Source organism: Sturnira hondurensis, unplaced genomic scaffold (genome assembly GCF_014824575.4).
Source record: "Sturnira hondurensis isolate 20B ecotype Veracruz unplaced genomic scaffold, ASM1482457v3 Scaffold0007401, whole genome shotgun sequence".
NCBI lineage: Eukaryota > Metazoa > Chordata > Mammalia > Chiroptera > Phyllostomidae > Sturnira > Sturnira hondurensis.
The window spans coordinates 5,668,395-5,688,439 of NW_028080032.1; the positions used below are offsets into that span (position 1 = coordinate 5,668,395).

The 20,045-nt window shown below is 41.1% G+C and overlaps 2 protein-coding genes across 6 annotated transcripts in view; one reads left to right on the forward strand and one right to left on the reverse strand.

Annotated features, from left to right (window-relative positions):
• The window catches only part of MCM8 (minichromosome maintenance 8 homologous recombination repair factor), a 42,920-nt gene extending 36,904 nt beyond the window's left edge, over positions 1-6,016 (reverse strand). Inside the window, exons 1-5 of one of the 4 annotated variants that reach the window (XM_037051678.1) lie at positions 5,658-6,016; positions 3,207-3,365; positions 2,846-2,929; positions 1,008-1,090; positions 440-589 (exon numbers count right to left, since the gene is read on the reverse strand). In XM_037051678.1, the coding sequence (XP_036907573.1) occupies positions 440-589; positions 1,008-1,090; positions 2,846-2,929; positions 3,207-3,363 (474 nt within the window). In that variant the 5' untranslated portion in view covers positions 3,364-3,365; positions 5,658-6,016. Of the gene's footprint in view, positions 1-439; positions 590-1,007; positions 1,091-2,845; positions 2,930-3,206; positions 3,395-5,657 lie in introns of those variants that run through there. The other 3 variants (XM_037051677.1, XM_037051679.1, XM_037051676.1) reach the window with 3 other exon arrangements.
• A 93-nt stretch (positions 6,017-6,109) lies between these two features.
• Positions 6,110-18,988, forward strand: TRMT6 (tRNA methyltransferase 6 non-catalytic subunit). Of its 2 annotated transcripts, XM_037051680.1 has the most exons (11): positions 6,110-6,405; positions 8,908-9,035; positions 10,720-10,829; positions 11,365-11,456; positions 11,581-11,664; positions 11,929-12,053; positions 12,765-13,123; positions 13,516-13,601; positions 14,296-14,398; positions 14,500-14,586; positions 15,902-18,988. In XM_037051680.1, exons 1-11 carry the CDS (start codon positions 6,278-6,280, stop codon positions 16,091-16,093), a joined length of 1,494 nt encoding a protein of 497 aa, XP_036907575.1. In that variant the 5' UTR covers positions 6,110-6,277; the 3' UTR covers positions 16,094-18,988. The 2 variants fall into 2 exon arrangements, with proteins under 2 accessions (XP_036907575.1, XP_036907576.1); XM_037051681.1 differs by lacking the exon at positions 10,720-10,829 and having other exon boundaries at positions 6,285-6,373.
• The last annotated feature ends 1,057 nt before the right edge of the window (positions 18,989-20,045 follow it).

The window sequence follows — 20,045 nt, forward strand, 5'->3', positions numbered from 1 at the left end:
GGAGGAGAAGGGGGGAGAAGGCACAGAAAATAGCATAGACAGTAGGTAGAAAATAGGGGGGAGGGCAAGAATAGTGGGGGAAATATAGAATCTAAAGAACTTGAGACACGTGGTTATAAACTAAGGAGGGGAGAATGGTGGGGGAGGGGGTGTGCAGGGTGGAGGGGAATGAAGGGGGGGAATAGAACAACTGTAATGGTATAATCAATAAAATATATATATATATATATATATATATATATATATATATTTAAAAATAAATAAATAAATAAAGCAAGCTGCTGTATATGGAATGAATGGTATCCTTCAGGATTAGGACAGCAACCTTTTTGGTTCTAGCTAATGTCTGTTTGAAAAACTAAGTATCTTTTAGAGAAGGTACTGTTACTATGAAATTTCTTTAAAACTTTGACAGAAGTCTCACAAAACAAGTATTTACCTGATGTATTGCCAGACCCATGCAAGCCAGGGTTTTCTCAGGTGCATCCTTTAATTCATTTCCTATATTTGGTATCAATTTAGCTATTTCGCCGTCTGCTGTCAATTCTTTAAAATCCACCAAAATACTTCCCTTTCTTTCTATTTCGTCCTGTAAAATATTAAAGTATGAACACAATAATTGCTTTTTCAGAGCCAATTATAAGTGAGCATTCAATTACGCACTTTGTGAAAGCATATAATATTTATATGGTGATAATATGTACTGCCGATTTTGTGGTCAAGCATGATTCCAGTATTTAAAATATAGTCACTTATTTATGCCTTTTAACAACCCTAGTGGTAGGGAGTAATAATACTAACATCCTCAATTGATCGATGAAACCACTGAGGCACAGAGAAGGTGGGAAATTCAACAAAGTCCACATTGCAGGTAAGTGGCAGGGCTGAGAGCTGGGGCAAGGCAGTCTGGCTGCGGCATCTATGATCACCTAGCAGCTCAAATACACTGTTCAGTTAGATGACACACAAAAGTGGATCAGTGGTGTTTTATTGCACAGGAATCTTACCTTATCATATAAATCAATATGCCTTGTGAAAAAATTTTCAAATGCTTGAATCTTCTCAAGAAAAGGAGAGCTCTCACTGTAAACTAACGAATCAAATATGACATTAGCACCAATAATCACATGCACACACGCATAATTTTCCTGAGATAGAATAAACATAAGACAGATGGCAGATGACTTTTTCCTATTATTTTGCCTTCTGAGTACATTTACACAAGAAGCGGTGTGGAATGGCCCTGGATGGTATAGCTCAGTGGATTGAGCACGGGCCTGCAAAGCAAAGGTTCACCTGTTCAATTCCCAGTCAGGGCACATGCCTGGGTTGTGAGCCAGGTCCCTAGTAGGGAGCACATGAGAAGCAACCACACATTGATGTTTCTTTCCCCCTTTCTCCTTCCTTTCCCCTCTCTTAAAAATAAATAAATAAAATCTTTTTTAAAAAAAGAAAGAAATGGTATGAAATGTATATTTAAGATTCTGAAACAAATTTAGATTTAGGTTTACATGATCTGAAGCGCACACAGCAGGTATCGCCCTGAAAGCGCCAATATTTATGGGGTGAGCACTCTGCAAGTTATATAAATGTCAAATCGTTAGGTTGTACACCTGAAATTAATGCCAACTATAATTGAAAAAACATAGCCATTTTCAACCTTTTCCATCTCACGGCACACAAACAAATCACTAAAATTCTGTGATACACCAAAAAAATACACTATACATGTTTTGCTGGTCTGACCAAAACCAATAGCTATCATTTTGATTCATACACTGGATAGCTATTGTTGTGTTAGCTGTTATAATTTTTTTTATTTGGCAATCTAAGAGAAAACAGTCAGTGCCTCTGACTAACGTCAGGTATTGCACGTTTTAAAGTTTCTTCCAGCACACCAGTGTGCTGCAGCACAAAGGTTGAAAACCACTGGTCTAGTAGGAAAAACCACTGATCAATCTATCTCTTATCTTGTAAGAGACATAACAAGCTAGAGCTTATAACAGCACAGAAAAGACAATTCTCCAAACCTATATGGACAGATGTATGACATTAGCAGGCGTTCCTGATTACAAAAGGGAGATTCCTCAACTGTGTTTCTACAGAAGCCTGTGTTGGTTATCATCTCTCGGTTCCAAGCTTACCCGCTATTTCCCACCCTGTGACCCTATGATCAAGATCTGCACACTGCATTTCCCAGACTGCTTTAGGTTCTGCCAGCTGGAGGCACTTTAGAGGCTCGAAGGTGGCAAGAAAGAAGAAAATAATCTATTCTTATTTCCAATTCTTCTCAGCATCCCTCCAGCTACAAAGGATAGCTATAGTTCCAGCTTCCAACTTCAAGCTTCAATTGTGCCATTCTTCCACCAGTCAACAGCAGCCACCAATTTAATTCACCTCAGATATCTAAGCACAACTCTCCAGGGTGCCCTTCAGAGGTCAATGCAATGGTTTTGCTGTGGCCATTCTTTTGAATTCCTAGGTTCTAGTAACCTCAGAACTTTTGTTTCCTCAGTCATAAGGATGACTGCTGCATCCTGAAACTACTACTGTCTGGGGGCTTATCTCAATGTTCCCTTTTTGCTCTTTTAGTCTTCCATCTTTATAATCAATTCCTTGTACTAAATCCCCCTTTTGAAATACCTAGTGTGACTTCTGTGCTCCCAACTGATATAAAACCTAAAGATAAAAGTCTTAAAACATAAACATGATTTCTTTGGGTGAACTGATATTAAAGAAGAGAGTATATATCAGTGAGCAAATGAATTATAGTAATATGAGATGTAGCATCCAAAAACGAGCTAAAAAATTATAATTTATGGTACTTTTTGCACTACTATTTTACCTTCAGAGAGATAAAGCTTCCAGCCTTTATATGGTATGAACTGATCTAATGTTGACTGTAGTAGCAAAGACTGTGAGGTTTGTTCTGAAAACAAAACAAAACAGAAAACTAGGTTAGTAGAAACAGCAAACATTTTTTCCAATTTGCTCCACCTACCAACAATGAGAACTTGACATGATAGTAAGAGTATTTAAATTATAGGTTTCAATAAGAACTTTTGGATATTAACATTCAAAACCTACCTTAAAGGGTTAACATCAATAAAAGACAGACTGAAATCTGAGTTAAATTGCTTTGTATGCCAGGCATGAATAGATTCCTTCATGGGGGAAAAAAAACAAACAAAAAAACAATCATTGACCTCCCCTACCAGACGCATGTTTTCCTGTGGTTTTACTCAAGTCAGGTTTGTGTCCTCTTTCTCGCCATTTTCCTGAGAAGTTCCCACCACCTCTTCCTCTTTTCCAGCTTTGAAATCTTCCTCGTCCAAAACCTCTGCCTCTAAATTCTCCATTCATGTCTTCTAAGAGAGATTAGGAAAGTCTTCATCAAAATTATAGCAGATACAGTGCTCCTAAAAATGCACTCACTAGTAAATAAGTGAAAAATAATATAATGTACTTTAACAACAGTCAACAGGTTTGCAGCGTTGTACAATGTAATAAGAACCTGTTATTCTTCTAATCTGTAGTTACTCTTCTAATCCTCATCTTTTGTTAAGGTCAATCACAGATGTTTAACAAGTGTACTGAATGTTCAGGAGATAAAAATAAGAAAAGGCGAGGTACTTGTTTTCAAAAAACTCCAACAGTAGAAATGAGAGCAAGACAGATAATTAAGATACCTTGTTTGCAGTATTTTGAGACTTTTTATAGGGCAGCACTGACTGAAAATAATTCTGACCGGTGAGACACTACAAATACATCATCATAGCTCTTTTATATAGTCAATCCTGCAGTGCCATACCCACTTTTTCCAAAGATACATGGATATTCTTACACAAGCATCCAAGGTAGACTGTTCTAAGGAAGCAAAGGAGTGGAAAAGGGTACATGTGTGGTCTGTCCAGAAGGTATCCAACCATGCAATATGAAAAATAGAGACACTTATTGAAGAAGATACAAGAAACACTGTACATAGGACAATGATGCCTCAGTCCCATTCAAAGTAGGCCCCTTGGGACCTCACACAGTTCTCCCAATCACCATCGGCTGCCCTGTCATATTTTCCTAAATCTAATTGATAGTCTGAAATCTCTCCCCTTTCAAAGGTAATTTTAGTTTTGGGAAAAGCCAGAAGTCACAGGGCACTATATCTGGCCTATAGGGGAACTGAGTCATCGGGGTGATTTTATGTTTTGGCAAAAACCTCTGTCCAAGACATGATGCATGAGCGGGTGCATTGTTGTGATGAAGCTGCCAATCACCACTTGCCCATAGCTGTGGCTTTCTGAATCCTCCAAATAGCTTCCACAGAGTAATGTTCAAGCTGAATGCAAAATCTGATGCAGATTCATTGCTCTACTCACTCAGTTATTTTCGATGCAAAGGCCACACAGCACACACGCTCACTCAATGGCATCTACTGCCCCCACTGACCAGTCCAGTGAAGTCTTCACTGTTCATGCACGCACATTCCAGCCCATTCTCCTTGGCTGCCAGGTTACAATGACGTGGAGCAAACCTTTCTCATTACATTAACAATAGTCGGACTTTTCCCAGACAGACCTCATATACATGTTTCAACCTTTTTTTCTCTGTAGGAGACCATATGGAAAAGATGCTAATTTTCCAGGAGACTTCCATTAACTGTCTTAAAAAACAATGGAAGCAAAATTAATTCTAGATCAATACAGATCAAATAGGTTATTTGTAGTTTTTAGGTAAATTTGTTGAAATGCAAGTTTTTTGGAAAGTATATTCATGTTATACTATTTTTGCTAATTATGCCTTCACATTTTTTTCTATTTTGTACATAGCAAGATACTCATTTTTATTAAACTTAAACCCACAAAAAGTTTCTGGCTGAGTATCAATAAATTGAAATATGTGACCTTTAAAAGTGAGTTTTAAAATAACTCATATAAGTGGAGCACAGGGCATTTTTAGGGCAGTGAAACCATTGTGATACTGTAATGGTGGATATGATATCACGAATTTGTCAAAATTCATGGACCTGTACAGCACAGTGAATCCTAATGTAAACTATAGACTTTGGATAATAACAATGTATTGAATTTGGTCCATCAACTGCAACAAATTTATCACACTAACGCAGGATGCAAATAGGGAAATATTGGGAGGGGGAATATGTATGGGAACTCTTTACACCTTGTACAGTTTTCCTGTAAACCTAAAACTGCTCTGAAAAAGTCTTTTAAAAAATAGTTCGTATCCTAAATATAAAAATAATATACCCGTACACAGTAGTGCAATTCATTAAAGAGCATGTATCTGAATCTTTCTTTAAAGAGATTTAAGTAATAAGTTAACTACGGGAGTTCACAATGTTAGGGCAAGACAGGACTTTGATAATCGTCTAGACATCACACACTAAGCAACTACAGGCCAAAGAAACTGATCAAAATCAAAGTTGTTTGGTGGCAGTACTGAGCTCAAAACGTCCTCTTCAGACAACCCAGCTGAAGCGCCCCTTCCACAAGGCTACGTGGCATTTCCTTCTCTAATGAGATAACAGGGTGAAAAATAGCTAGTAAAATTTCCAACGCAAACGCAAGTAGTATGACTGGAAAATGAGTAAAGGAGCCATCCGTCGGCCTGCTGTGCTTCGTTAAATACCCTACTGCACTTACGTCTCCGCAGGCTAAGTTCTCACAGGCAAAGGACAGCGATCCCAAAGCCGTCCCACTTCCCAACCAGGCCGACCGACTCCTGGGTAGGAGGGGATCCGCCGGCCAGTTCTCCCTACCCTTCGGGGAGAAGCAGGACGGGGCCGAAAAGATCTCAGGTGACCCCTGCCAAGTTCCGCAGTTCCCTTCAGCTGCAGCTCTCTTGACGTCCCCACGCGGGACTCAGTCTGCCCTTCGGGAGTAGCTCAGGCACCTGTTTCTCCACTATGGCCACGAAGACTCACGGAAAGATGGACAGTGAGGTTCAACCACTTTCCAAGTTCCATTTTGGCGCTACTGTAACGCAACTTCCGCCCAAAAGGAGGAAAAACGGAAGGGACGGGACAGTATGCAGCCAATCAGAGAGTTCAGCCAGAGGGACTACTAGAGGCTCCCGGAAGCTGTCCTGAGGATCTGACCGGAAAGCGGAAGCGGCGCTCAACACGTGGGGGCGGTACCGGTCGAACGGTTCTGCGTCTTCTCAGTTCGTGGGAACTGAAGCTGGTTTCGGAGACCACTGTGGACTGGTGACGGGGCGCGGGGTTTGGAGTCAGGCTGCGGAGTCAGGAGACCCGCGGAGCGTCATGGAGGGTTCTGGGGAGCAGTCGGGCCCGCAGCCACAGCATCCCAGGGACCACTGCATCCGAGACGGCGACTTCGTGGTGCTGAAACGGGAAGAGGTATTCAAAGCAGTGCAAGTTCAGCGCAGAAAGTGAGTCAGGTCGCTGACCTAGAGTCCGACTCCCTATCTTCTAGATCCCCCACATACCCCTCTCAGCAGGGGAGGGATTGACAGGGGGAGGGATTTCTTTTAGTTCAGAAATGAACTAAAGTTCAGTAAATGAGTTCAGTTCAGTAATATCTGCACCAGCTTTTACGCCTTTTAAAATTCTCCATTGATTAAATCTTCATTTTGGTGATTGAAATTAGAGAAATTTTATAGTATATCCCTCATCATTATGGTATTTTGTATTCTTTTTATTTTTTTAGAGAGCGAGGGAGGGAGAGAAACATTGACTGGGTTGCCCCTTGTATGTACCTGTTTGGGAACCCAACCTGAAAACCAGGCATGTGCCCTGACCAGGAATTGAACCCACAGCCTCTTGGTTTACAGAACGACACCTAACCACTGAGCCACACTGGCCAGGGCTGTATTTTGTATTAACTATTTAAATTTTTTAGTTGAAATATAACATCGTTAGGTTGTCAATTCAATGAACTCCAAGTTATGCAACTGTATAATGACTGTGCAGGTGAAACTTTGTATTTTTTTTTCCTTGTCGTTGTTTTTTTAACTTTTAACTGATTTTGAAATGTGGTTTGAGTGTGCTTCTTAAAAATGTGCTTAGGCAAGAACTTTTCCATTACTAAGGAGGCAGTCAGCAATATCTGTTTCTAAAAATTACTCTTTAGAATTTCTAAAACTTTGGAAACCCTCTTTATTACTTTCCTGGGCAGAAGCCACAACATTAGTTTACATTTAGAAAATGACCCTCTGACGTCACCTCCATCCCAGGCCAAATTTTCCCTTCCCTAGGGCCACACTCATCTGGTTGGCCAAAAGCAGTCCTAGGTATCTAGGAGACTGCAAATCCTACTTGTTCCCAGTGAAGACTTGGCTCCACATCCCTCTGACTGGGCCCCTCTTTTCTGACTGGGGCAGTGACCTTCTAACAGGCCCATGAGTTTGAGCGATATACCCTCCTTTGCACATCAAACCAGCTGCCAGAGGGATAAACTCAACCCCAGCACAGACCCAGTATTTCATTAGCACGGGGTACTCAAAGAATGGGGGAGGAGGTGCACATCAAGGCTGAGCTGAGTTTCGACTTCTCTGTGAGGGTTTATGTTAGCAAGTATGTTGAGCGTCCTTTGTTAGGAACTTAAGACCCAATAGAGAAGAGAGTTGGCTCTATCAGGATAGTTGAGGATCTTGCCGAAATTCACTCAGATGATTCAAGTGAGGAGACTTAATGAAGTGGTGACACGTAAACATACAGAGGGGTGGCAAGGTTTAGGGAACTAGTAAGGACTGGTGATGCACTCAGAGTCTAGCAGTGGTGGGAAGCCTTCTGCAAAAAAGCCTGAGTGATGTGCCCTTTGCATTCCGTCATGGTCAGCCTCCACAGGAACAGAGAAAGGAAGAGAAGGTATGGGGTGAGGCACAAAGAAAATTAACCAAATGTGTCCTCTGGGAGTCAGAGTTCCATGAGCCACATCCTGAAACTGGGCAGGACTTCTGAGATCCATTGGTCATGGTTGTGTGGTACAGTGGAAAGAACAAGGTTTTGGGTACAGGCAGACTTGGATTTGAATCCCAGCTCCCACTTTTTAACTGAACCTTGGACTTTTCCTTGAACCTCAGATTGCTCTTCTGGAAAGAGCTGTGCCCCAGAATTACTGTGAGAATTAAAAAGTGTGAAACATCTGGCAGATACTGCCTAGCCCCTGACTGGCACTCAGTGGACATTAGTTTTCTTCTTAAGAAAGGGAAGATTCTTTTTTGTGTGTGTGTGGGATTTCACTTTAAAATTGTAATAAGATAAAAATCTGGGTAATGGGATTTTGTTTATAATAAGCCATTCTCAATAAATGTTATTCTCACTGCCAAAAAAAAAAAAAACCAATCTGGGTGATGGGAAAAGCTGAAGTCACCTGGTGCTCAGCAGAGCATCATCAGTGTTAGGCGCCATTTCCAAATGTGTATATTGTCAGTAATGTGTATTTGTAAATGTAATTTGTTTTTACTAGATAATTTTCCAAGAAAACGGCCGTTTAAGCTAGGGAATTTGTTAAATCCCTGCCATCTCACAGATCATTCAGTTTTGAGATTTTCTTACGTAAGTTACAAGGGGTATTAGTGTGTTCAATGGCCTGGCAGTCTTGACCACCCTTTATGCTGTCTAGGAAGTCTGCAGAGCCTGTGAGCTTGGACATCCTGTCAGATAGTGCTAACTGGAGTCAGACCTGTGCCTCAGAGCAGGGATGTCTTGTCCTTGTTCCTCATTCCAAATTCAGTGTTTTTGTGGCTTCTTTATTCCTGTTATGTCCCTGCCCCAACCCAATTCTCTCTCCATTTGTCATTTCATGTTCAGAGATAATGCTGTAGATCATCCTTTGTCTAGACCAGATTTGAAATAAACTAGAATGCACATATTTTTTCTATACTGAATACAAATGAGAATTGACTAATTGGCTGCATTTTCTTCTCCAGAAAAGTAACCTTTGAAAAACAGTGGTTCTATCTGGATAACGTCATTGGCCATAGTTACGGAACCACATTTGAAGTGACCAGTGGAGGAAGTCTCCAGCCTACGAAGAAAAAGGAAGAGCCTCCTTCAGGTACACTTCTTTGGGTGTATGTAATAGGTGCTCTTGAGCTGGATGCTCAGAAACCTGTCAACCCTAATTAATTCGAAAGTGCCAACCCAGGCTATCTCTAAAGAAATCTAAACTCAGAATCTAAGAACTGTAGTTTGGTGCAATGAAACAAGGTGTGCCTTCGGCTTTCAGATACTTGGATCTGGCTCCAGCCGGTCATTCGCTGGCTCTCTGACCTTGGGCCAGGCATTTCATCCCATGAGTCCTTTCTGCTTCAGTGTAAGAGCAGACGCAGAGCCCTTTCAGTGCCCAGAAGTTGAGGAACAGCTTTGAGGTAGTGAACATACTGGGAGGAGGTTAAGACGTCTGGCTTTGAATTCGGTTGACTTAGGTTTAAGTTTCAGCTCCATTACTTGCCTTGTAACCTTGGACAAGTTATTCTCTAAATCTTACATCCTCATCTGTAAACTGAGGCAGTGAACATTTAATGCGTAGGCCATAGTCATAGGATGCATAGAAAGTTCTTAGTAGTGCCTTGCTTATAAATAAAGCAGTCATAATTTTAGCTGTTATTATTAATTAAAATTAAGTACCTAATTATTTGTTGAAGTAAATGTGCTTAATATATTTTATTAGTAAAATAAATATCCTTAAATAATTATAAAAATTAAATAATTAAAATAGTATTAAAGTTAGTTAAATACTTTTAAATTAACATCCATATTTTTGTTAAGTACCAAATATGTTTCAGGCATGATTAGTCATTGCGATTATAGCAGTTCATGAAATGGATCATCTAATAAAATGTATTAGTGGAGCCCTGACTGACACGGCTCAGAGGACTGAGCACCAACCTGTGAACCAAAAGGTGCTGTTTTGATTTCTGGTGGGTTGCAGGCCATGTCCCCAGTTGGGGGAGTGCCAGAGACAACCAATCGATGTTTCTCTCGCACATCAGCGTTTCCTCTCCTTGTCTTTATCCTTCCCTTCCCCTCTCTAAAAATAAATAAATATTTTTTAAAAAGTATTAGTGGAGAATACCAAAAATAATAGAATAGCAAGCAACATAATTTCAAATGGTGTTGTGTGCTATGAAGATGACAAAACAGGGAGGTGTACTGGAGGCTGATTGGATGAAGTGAGACTTGGCTGCAGTGATGAGCTCAGTCCTGATTGGTGGAAAGGATGCAGCCACTCACATTGTCTTAAGAGTATTGCAGACAGAGGGAGCAGCAAGTACCAAAGCCCTGTGGTGGGTTTGTGATTAGGGACTTAGAACAGAAACAAGGGCAATGAGAATGGGGGTCAAGAAATGAGGCCAGAGAAAAGTAGGCAAGGACCAGAGCATACACAAACTTGCAGATCATCTTTGCATTGTATTCTAATTGCTACTGGAAGCCTCTTCATAGTTAGGTGCATCAGAATAGATGAGCCGGTTTGCATTTTAAAGGTAACTCTGACTTCCAGGTGGATTGTAAAAAGGCAAAAGTGGGAGTGGGAAAAGGAGTTATAGACTTGGAGTCGTGGCAAGAAAGGGTAGTAGGCTGGGGTGGAACTGAAAGGCCAAATTTGCATGTACATTCCAGTGGAACTGGAAGGCCAAATTTGAGTGGCTGATGGGCTGGAAGTTGATATGAACTTAGAAGAAGGAAGATTTTTTAATAATTTCAGATCATAAATGTCATAAAGCAATTTCCTTCCTTAGAGACCAAAGAAGCGGGCACTGATAATCGAAATATAGTTGATGATGGGAAATCTCAGAAACTTACTCAAGATGACATAAAAGCTTTAAAGGACAAGGGCATTAAAGGAGAGGTAATATTAAAAGGATATTGTGTTTTGTTTTTGTTTGGTATTTAGGGAAATGCTTGGTTTTTAAAGCAGATTTTACCTAAGGTAAAATGTAAAAATATTGTATACTTATTCGAAATAGCTTGGAATGTACATGCAACTCACTATGACAAAACTTTCATTTCTTATATGCAGGAATGTAAGTGAATGAGATTACTAATATTTTTAGCAAAAGAAAATTTAATAACAGTGCATATTAGAGCTTAACTTTATTTTCAGTAATGTTTTCAGCCAGTGACTTCAAGAATGACAAGTTTCCTTTACCTCTCTTCTTTTTTTATTGTATATCCCTTTTATTTTAGTTTAAATGGAGTTATAAAGTACTTGTATTTTAATAAAAATTCTAGATAGAGTAAGAAACTACAGAATTCATCCATTTAGACTTCTGTGGAAAAGGAACTGGAGAATCAGACCTTTGGATACATTCTGGGGTAAGAAACCTTTGAAGTGATGTGTTCTGTGAAAATAAAATTTCAGGAAGTCTCTCCTTTTCTTGTAGGAAATAGTTCAGCAATTAATTGAAAATAGCACAACATTCCGAGACAAGACAGAATTTGCTCAAGATAAATATATAAAAAAGAAGAAAAAGAAGTAAGTTTGTTTTAAAAAGATATAAACATTAAATCTTCTTACAGATTTTTTAAAACATTATTAAAAATAAAGTATTTTAAAACTGCTATTTAAAAATCGGTATTCTATTTTCTTCTTCCCCCAGATATGAAGCCATCATTACTGTTGTGAAGCCATCCACCCGCATTCTTTCAATTATGTATTATGCCAGAGAACCTGGAAAAATTAAGTATGCTTTGTTTCCTTTCAAAAGTATAATTGGGGGAGAATTTATCTTTCTGAAAGTCATGATTTTAAGTAAAACAAAAACTTGCTCACCTGCATAAAGTATTTTTCTGCCCCATAAAATTGTAAGTGCTTTTTACCATTGTCGCCAAAGCCATCGGTAATCTTACCAGCATGCTTTTTAATGTGACAAAACTTGAAAAATGATACTAAAATTACAGGGCTTGCTTTGCCCAAAATGAATGAACTGTTCTTTTTTTTTTCATAGCCACATGAGATATGATACACTAGCCCAGATGTTGACATTGGGAAATATTCGTGCTGGCAATAAAATGATAGTGATGGAAACTTGCGCAGGCTTAGTGCTGGGTGCAATGATGGAACGAATGGGAGGTAAGTTTTAACATTTTCAAGTTCATGTTTTGAGTAAAGGAATCTAACAAAATGAAAACTTCCATCTCATGGAAGGTGAGGTTGAATTACTGTGAGGTTATTGAAGTGACTGGGGCACATCCCCCGGCCCGCGCTGTGTTGGAGACCCTGGACAGCTGTTGCCCTTCCTGCTTCAGTAGCAGTGGGGGTGGTTCTCAACACCGTGGCTGGCTAAGTCATCCGGGCAGTGATTTCAGGAAACTCTGGTGTAGCTGCTGCTCATTTTATTGGCTTTAATTGAGTGGGGAAAATACTAGAAATGTATTCTCTGTTGGAAGATACAGTGCAACCTGATTCGCCTGCCCTTTCTGTGACCCCATAGAAGTTAAGAACTGTTAACTGCCTTATTTGAAAGTAGTGTTATTGGACTGGGGGAAAGCTGAGAAACAGTCCCCAGTCATGTGACATCCAAATTTGCAAGCTCACAGTTTTACTGTAGTGTCAGGCGGGAGTAAGCTTATTTAAGACTTTCTGTTTACCTGTTTTGGAAGTACATTACATCCATTGGGGATATTCATAGATTACAAACTCCCAGAGGAGCTGCATCATCTCATCTGTCAGCCGCTGAACAGTCAGGTGGAAAGCTCTTCAGTCTTCTTACTGTGGGGGACCCTGAGGATTTGCAAAATCTGGAGTCATCTTCATCAAGAGATGTTTGTTTTATCTGTTTAGGTTTTGGTTCCATTATTCAGCTGTACCCTGGAGGTAGACCAGTTCGGGCAGCTACAGCATGTTTTGGATTTCCCAAATCTTTCCTCAGTGGTCTTTATGAATTCCCCCTCAACAAAGTGGGCAGTCTCCTAAATGGGACATTCTCTGCCGAGATGTTGTCATCGGAGCCAAAAGACAGTGCTTCAGCTGAAGAGAGTAATGACACACTGGAGGAGAAACAGACTTCAGAACAGGAGAATGAGGACAGCACGGCAGAGGCCCCAGAGAGCAATCACCCCAAAGAGCAGGAAACAGTGGAAATTCTCTCTCCAGATCCAGCCTATCAGGAGCCTAAAGGGAGAGGAAGCAAAAGGGATTATGTAAGGATGTTAAAGAGTCCCCCCTGCCTTCATAATACTCCCCTCAGGGCCTAAGTTAATCCCATTTAAGCACTGAGATTTGATTTGGCTTTACAGCCAAAATAATAAATATTAAAACAGATGGAGAAAGAGTGTGTGGGGGGGGGCTCACACACATGTGTGATATATATAATCTGTGGGGTAGAGCTTTATGGTACAGAAACATTGTATAGAGGTAGCATAATGATCATTTTATAACATATGGGCTTGCTTATGTTTTCCACTTCCTTATAAATGACCTGCTGCTGCTTTAGTCCAAGTTGATAAATATTGTTGAAATGTTTTGACAGATTAATGTTTCCGTAAGCATGTCTGAATGACCTTAGTACTTTGGTTTCTTATTTTTCTTGAAGAGTCAGGAAAAGCAGAGGAGACAAGAAGAGCAGAGGAAAAGACATTTAGAGGCTGCTGCCCTGCTGAGTGAAAGGAACGCAGATGGGTGCGTTGATGAAAGAATGTGGGTGACATCTTGCTGTTCATGGGCTCTGCTTCAAACAGATTAGCATTCTCTGCTTGTCTGCTTTGGTTCTATGGGAGCAGAGACGATGGTTCTGTCTTGGGTTTTTTAAGAAAGGAGGCCGCGTCTGGTAGAGGGAAATTGTTCTGGTTTCGGAGTCTTTAAAGAAATTTCTCCAATGATGATGCATCAGCTGGGGCTGTGTAGTCCTGCCTATGTGCAGATTGGAGCGGGGGGGGGGGGGGGACATTCAGATTGATGTGAAGCTGTCTGATGTGAGGGCTAAGGAGACCTGACAAGGAGAGAGAGATTGAGGTGCAAAGCCAGCATCAAGGTTCAATTTGTTTCCAGATGATTTTTTAATTGAAATGCCACTGGGGTGGCATTGGTTAGTAAATTGATACAGCTTCCAAGTGTACTCCAGGTGATTTTCTTAAATCAAGAATGCTGAATGCTACTTAGAGTTGCCAAGCACCGTGAGAGCTTATAATTCAGCTTGTGTTTCCTAGAAATTAGTAGCTCGTGATTTTATCTGGAAATTTTGGAATGTTATATTTAAAGCTCTTCCTTGTGTGAAAGTCATGCAAATAAATGCATGATCATTGTAAATGTATTTTAAAACCTATGATCCATTTTGGGAGCAAAGAGAATAACATCTCCGACATCTTTCTTGCAGTTTAATTGTAGCCAGCCGTTTCCATCCCACTGCACTGCTGCTGTCTCTGCTGGAGTTCGTGGCCCCTTCAAGGCCGTTCGTGGTCTACTGTCAGTATAAAGAGGTAATGCTGAACCGGAGTGGAGGGGAACTCTCGCATTCGAGCGTTGATTCTCATATTGTATCTGAGCACTAGTTCCTAACAGAACTTTTTTATGCCTTTAGCCTCTGCTGGAATGCTACACCAAACTGCGGGAAAGAGGAGGGGTCATCAACCTCCGGCTGTCTGAAACCTGGCTCAGGAATTACCAGGTACGCCTTCTTACAGCCAGGCCCAGGGAGCTGCTCGCCCGACTCTCTGGCTCCTCGCAGTACTGCTGGAAGTTGTTAAATACAGATATCTCTGTTGCTGTTTGTAGAGACAAAACAGTCTTTTGCCTGTAACTCAGAGAAAGCGCCCCGATCTGTCCTGGCCCTTTTATGTCAGGATCTATTACTCTGTAACTGCAATCCAGAAATATTTCTAATGCAAACTGTGGAGGTTGTGTTTACTCATAGCCTCCAGATCACTGTGGGGGGAATGACTAATAATTGCAAAATCCCCAAGCCAAGAAAGTGACCCTCTCCTGTCTGCTGAGGTGTCTTTGCACCAACTTTTCACTATTTATCTGTGGGTTCTGTGTCAGTTCAGGTCAGTTCGGGAAGGCATTTGTGAAGTGGAATTAGAAGTGTAATAGACTTATCAGGGGAAATGCCTTTGAAAGATAAGCAGGTGGGGAGCAGAACTAGGCAGGCAGTGGAGAGCTGGCAGACCCTGGTGCAGGTCTGGTGGCTGTGAAAGGGGGCAAAGTGAGTAGGGGAGGGAGAAAGTCTCAGCCAGGATCATGCGGAGCCCCAGAGCAAAGATTTCCCAGTAAAGGGGCCTTGTGTTGGCCAGAACTGGTGCAGTCCTGGTGGCCATACCCTATTATCAACTTGGAGCCAGCCCATCGCCTTCCTGGGAGAGAATGCTGGGGAAGCTTCTCAGGGCCTTCTGCTGCATGACATCCTCACAGCCAGTTCCCTCTTGAAGGGAGATCTGAGGGAGCACCTCCATGCTGCCACAGGCCCTGCGCTGCAGCTTGGACTACATGCATAACGTAGGACACCATCCCTGAGCCATCCTGCCCTTCATGGCAGCCATCTCATTTAGCTAGGTAGCAGAAGAGAAGCCTTGTCAGAGTCAGCAGGGCATTAGGAAATGGAGGCTGTGAGTGCATGTCCAGCGGCTACGTCTCCATGGACCCAAGCTCCGCTGTTGGCCATGAAGCACCCTGGAGCCAAGGACAAGAAAGCCACTCACAGGCCCAGAGCCCTATGCAAGCCGTTTGCTCATTTGCCACCAAAAAGTTGTGTCAAGTTTAAGAGAAACAGCTTCTGTTTTGTTTTTCAAAAGAAAATCACTTAAACCAATGTATCTACTTTTATCAGTACTGTCATTTGAAGAAAAGAGCGCCTTAAAAATTGCTCTGTTTAAATCTTCAAGAGAATCTGTGTCGTTTAAATTCTGATTTCTGGCATGTGTATTGTTAGCATGTTGTTTACCTGCTTGGGGAAACATGAGTGTCTGTCTTTCTGTCCTCTTCAGGTTTTGCCAGATCGAAGCCATCCCAAACTACTGATGAGTGGAGGTGGGGGATACCTTCTCTCAGGCTTCACTGTTGCCATGGAAAACCTTAAAGCAGACCCCAGTCTCAAATCCAACTCGAGCACTTTAGAATTACATGAGACTGAAGAGCCAGCAGCTAAAAAATGGAAATACCTGGAGTCTGACTCTTAACCTTTCAAAAGTTGCTTTGATTTTTGTTCTCAGGCATTGTACAGTTAGTAATTAAATTTTAGATGTCATTACTAATCAGTTTTTCATATTCTAACATAAGATCATGTTTGTATACCTGTTCCTGGGAAAAATAAGTAAGTCTTTTGTTCACCTCTGACACAGATGGGTTTGGTCTGTCAAATCCTTGAGCCAAAATACCCAAACCTGGGGTGTGCGGTGGACTGAGCTATGGCCAATTCTGTTTATTTCATGACATTGCTGCAAGTACTTTTAGTACTCTGTACAGATAGGGAGAATTTAAACATCCTAAAAATATATTTATACAAGACTGTTTGTGTGTTAAGCTAAATGGAATAACACAGCATAGCTAAAACTTGGTGGGTACTTAGAGAATTTGTGGAAGAAACTTCCTTGTTCATTCCACTCTCTGAAACCTAAGCAATACGGACGCATGAGTGTTAGATGTACAGGGCCAAGAAATGTCCTGTTTTGTACATGTTTGGTACAATGGCCTGTTCCCTACAGTGGAATAAACTTTTTTAAAATGCCAGATTTACTTATTTTCATAGTTGATGATCTAGGAAAGTATTTATTTTATTCCTTTTTTTGTTGTTGATAGAAAGGTGTAGTACAGTACTATTTTGCATTAACTTAGCAATGTCTTCATTCTTTGTTCCAAATAAAGTGACTAGAGTTTTGGTGTACTAGTCAATGACAGGAAACATGGTTTTTAACTCCCCAGAGACTTACAGAGGTCGATGTATACACATATATACGTATGGTAAGTCCTCGTTGAACGTCGTCTATAGAGTCTGTGACTTTAAGCAAAATGATATGTACTGAAACCAGTCTTATCATGGGCTAGTTCATACATTCAAACGAGTTTCTTACGGCATCTCATCAGTGTAATAATGAAGTGATAGTGAATGAACTGATGTTATTTGCGGATTTGCTGTATGCGGATGTCAGTATATACACATACATATATATTTATATATATGCACATATGTGGAGCCAGAACGCACTATCTCGAGGAACTCTGACAAAGTTAGTGCAGGGCTTAGACCAGGTACTGCATTAGTGTCACTCCTTGTCCAGTGTATTTTAAAGTGCCTTTTTTGGTGATTGTTAATGCTGGTTTGTTGAGCTCTGGCATGATTAGGTGGTTAGTTTTTCTAAGCTCTGAAAAAATATATAATCAAATTATTTGGTTATCTGCTGCAGCCAAGAAAAGTGTTCAAAGTAAGCCAAGGCTCTTGTCCATGAGTCTTGCTCACTAAACACTCGGCATGTGTATTGTTCACACTATTAGAGAATAGATGCAGATCTTCCAGCGAGGAGCGTCTCAGAAAAAAAAAAGAAACTGCTTTTTCCTAATAGCATGTCCTATTCTGATAGTGGCCAGTGTGATTACCAAGTACAGTTTTGATTCTTTTTTCTTAAAACAATTGCTTTTAAAGAATAAAAATGTTTCCTACTGTGATCCTTTGGCCTGACATTAATGGTGCCGGCTGTGACACTGCGTTCACTGGCTTCCAGCTGAATGTGACATGTGTGGTCTGTGTAAGAAAACACGCCCTAGTTGGCACTTCACTGAACTTGTCTTTGCAAACAGCCCTTGCAGTGGTCACCCCCATACAACCAGTCAAGTTTGATCAAAGGGACACAAAATGCACACAGACTGGATTCGGTAGTGGCCGGTCTCCACTCACCACTGTCATCGGAACCATCTCCACCTTGGGGCTCAGCCAGTCTCCATGTCCCTTCCCATTCCACTCAGTCTGGGGGTGCGCACTGCCAGGGCCCTGTGCGACCACGCAGCTGCCCCTGCAGTTGCCTTGTGGACTGGTCCCACACCCCAGCGTTGAGTTAACGCTAATCTAAATAGAGTTATTTTTCTCAGTGTAGTTTACTTCATCACTGAGTACTGATGATTTAAGTCAGTGGCTTGAAAACTTAGTGTGCACCACAATCCCCCTGAGGGCTTATTAGACCCAGATTGCTGGGCCCCACCCCCGGGTTTTTGATTCAGTAGGTCTGGGGTGGGCAAAAACTACATTTCTTAAGTTTCCAGGGGATGCTGGTGGTGCTGGCCGAAAAATGACTCCCTAAGACACATGCCTGTTTGCACACCCACATTGTGAGTGCAGCTAAGTGTACAGTGTTTATGTCTTGTTGACAAAGTGGACATCCGCCTCTGGAGCAGATAAATGGATAACTCTGACTTCTGGACATCCAGCCACCAGGAGAGTTATGTGAAATGTAATGAGGGGCAGTCAAAAAGTAAAAGAGAACCATTTTACAATGTTCATCTTATTTCTTCATTGGATTAGGGATTTGGGAATATACAGTGGTGCCAATTAGTTTTTTTTAGCTTAGAGGTACACTAAAATTGTATGAAATCTTTTTTTCCCCAGCTGTATTGCAACTGACTCATAACATTGTGTAAGTTTAAGGTGAGCATGCATTGATTTGATACACGTTACAAATTTATTACCATCTTAACATTAGCTAAGACATCCACCCTGTGACATAATTACCATTTCTTGTGGTGAAAACAGTTAAGTTTAGCAACTTTGAGGGATGTGTTGTTAACTCTAGTTACCATGATGGACATAAGGTCCCCTGAACTTACTAGTTTTATGATGAAGCTTGTACCCTCTGATCAGTATCTCCCCATTTTCCCCACCATCACCCCCAAACCCTGGCAACCACCATTCCAGTCTTTGTTTCTACAAGTTACTTTTTTACACCACACGTACAAATGACATACAGTGTTTGTCTTCTGCTTATTTCACCTAGTGTGTACATGACTACCATAAGGTCTATCCACATTGCAAATGGCAGGATTTCTTGTTTTTCTCATCGCTGAATAATAAATCTGTTGTGTGTGTGTGTGTGTCATACATATCTCACACCTTTATCCATTTTTTCGGTGCCACACTTGTCTCCATGTTCTGCCGTCGTGAGGGACCTGCGGTGGACGTGGGGATGTCCGTACCATTTCCAGAAAGGGATTTCATTCCCTTCAGATAGACCCACAAACAAAAGCCCTACAGTTTTGCACACCTTACTGTATTTTATGATTTTGATGTCAGTTTACATCTGTCTTAATTGAGTATCCATTAAATTTTTTATAGTTATTTTCATTCTTTTTTTATATTAGTTATAAATGAGACTATTATGAATTTAACTTTATATTAACGAGTTTGATACAGTCACATGTTTTCATGTCACTAAATAGTTGGTTAGCAGCTTTTGTTTCAGCTTGAAGACACCCCCCCCCTTTCACATTCGTAAGGCAGGGCTAGTGGTGATGAATTCCTTCAGCTGTGATTTCTGTTTGGTGCTTATTTATATATCTTACATGTCTGTTAAACAGTTCACTTTGTTCATGCATTGCTCTTCTGACCTTGCTGAGCACGTTTATGACCCTTATTTTGAACTCTCTGTCAAGTAAACCATTTATCTCTGTTTCATTAAGATACGTTTCTGGAGATTTATCTTGTTCATTTGGAACACATTACTCCATTGCTTCATTTTCCTTCACTCCGTGTTGGCGCCTGTGCTTTCGATGCAGCAGCTACCTCTCCAGCCTGGACAGACTGCTGTCATGTAGGACATGAACTTCATCAGGCAGCCCAGTCTGAGCTCCTGGTTTGTCTCTCAAAACTTTGGTGCTTGTCCAAGCTGCCATCTTTGTCCTTAGAGGCTCCAGGTATTGAGGGTGTGCCAGCACCAAGCCCTCTGTGTCCCAAAGGGGAGAACTGTCAGCACCTCAATGCAGGCTGATGATAAGTTGGATCCTCGGACAGCAGCTGGGAAAATGATGATTAAGCCTCTTCCAGGGAGAAACTAAGAGATGGTGGTTTTTGCCTGCTCCCTGAGCTGTGGAGAGAGAGTTGTGGTGAGCGCTCAACCGCAGCTGAGATCTGCTACTTTGTTCCCTCTA

Bases quoted from the DNA above. Each gene is read 5' to 3' on its own strand.
- TRMT6 (XM_037051680.1), top strand. From the start codon at position 6,278: ATGGAGGGTTCTGGGGAGCAGTCGGGCCCGCAGCCACAGCATCCCAGG. The intron at 10,830-11,364 runs GTAATATTAAAA...CTTTTCTTGTAG, and splicing joins ACAAGGGCATTAAAGGAGAG to GAAATAGTTCAGCAATTAAT. The intron at 11,457-11,580 runs GTAAGTTTGTTT...TTCTTCCCCCAG, and splicing joins ATAAAAAAGAAGAAAAAGAA to ATATGAAGCCATCATTACTG.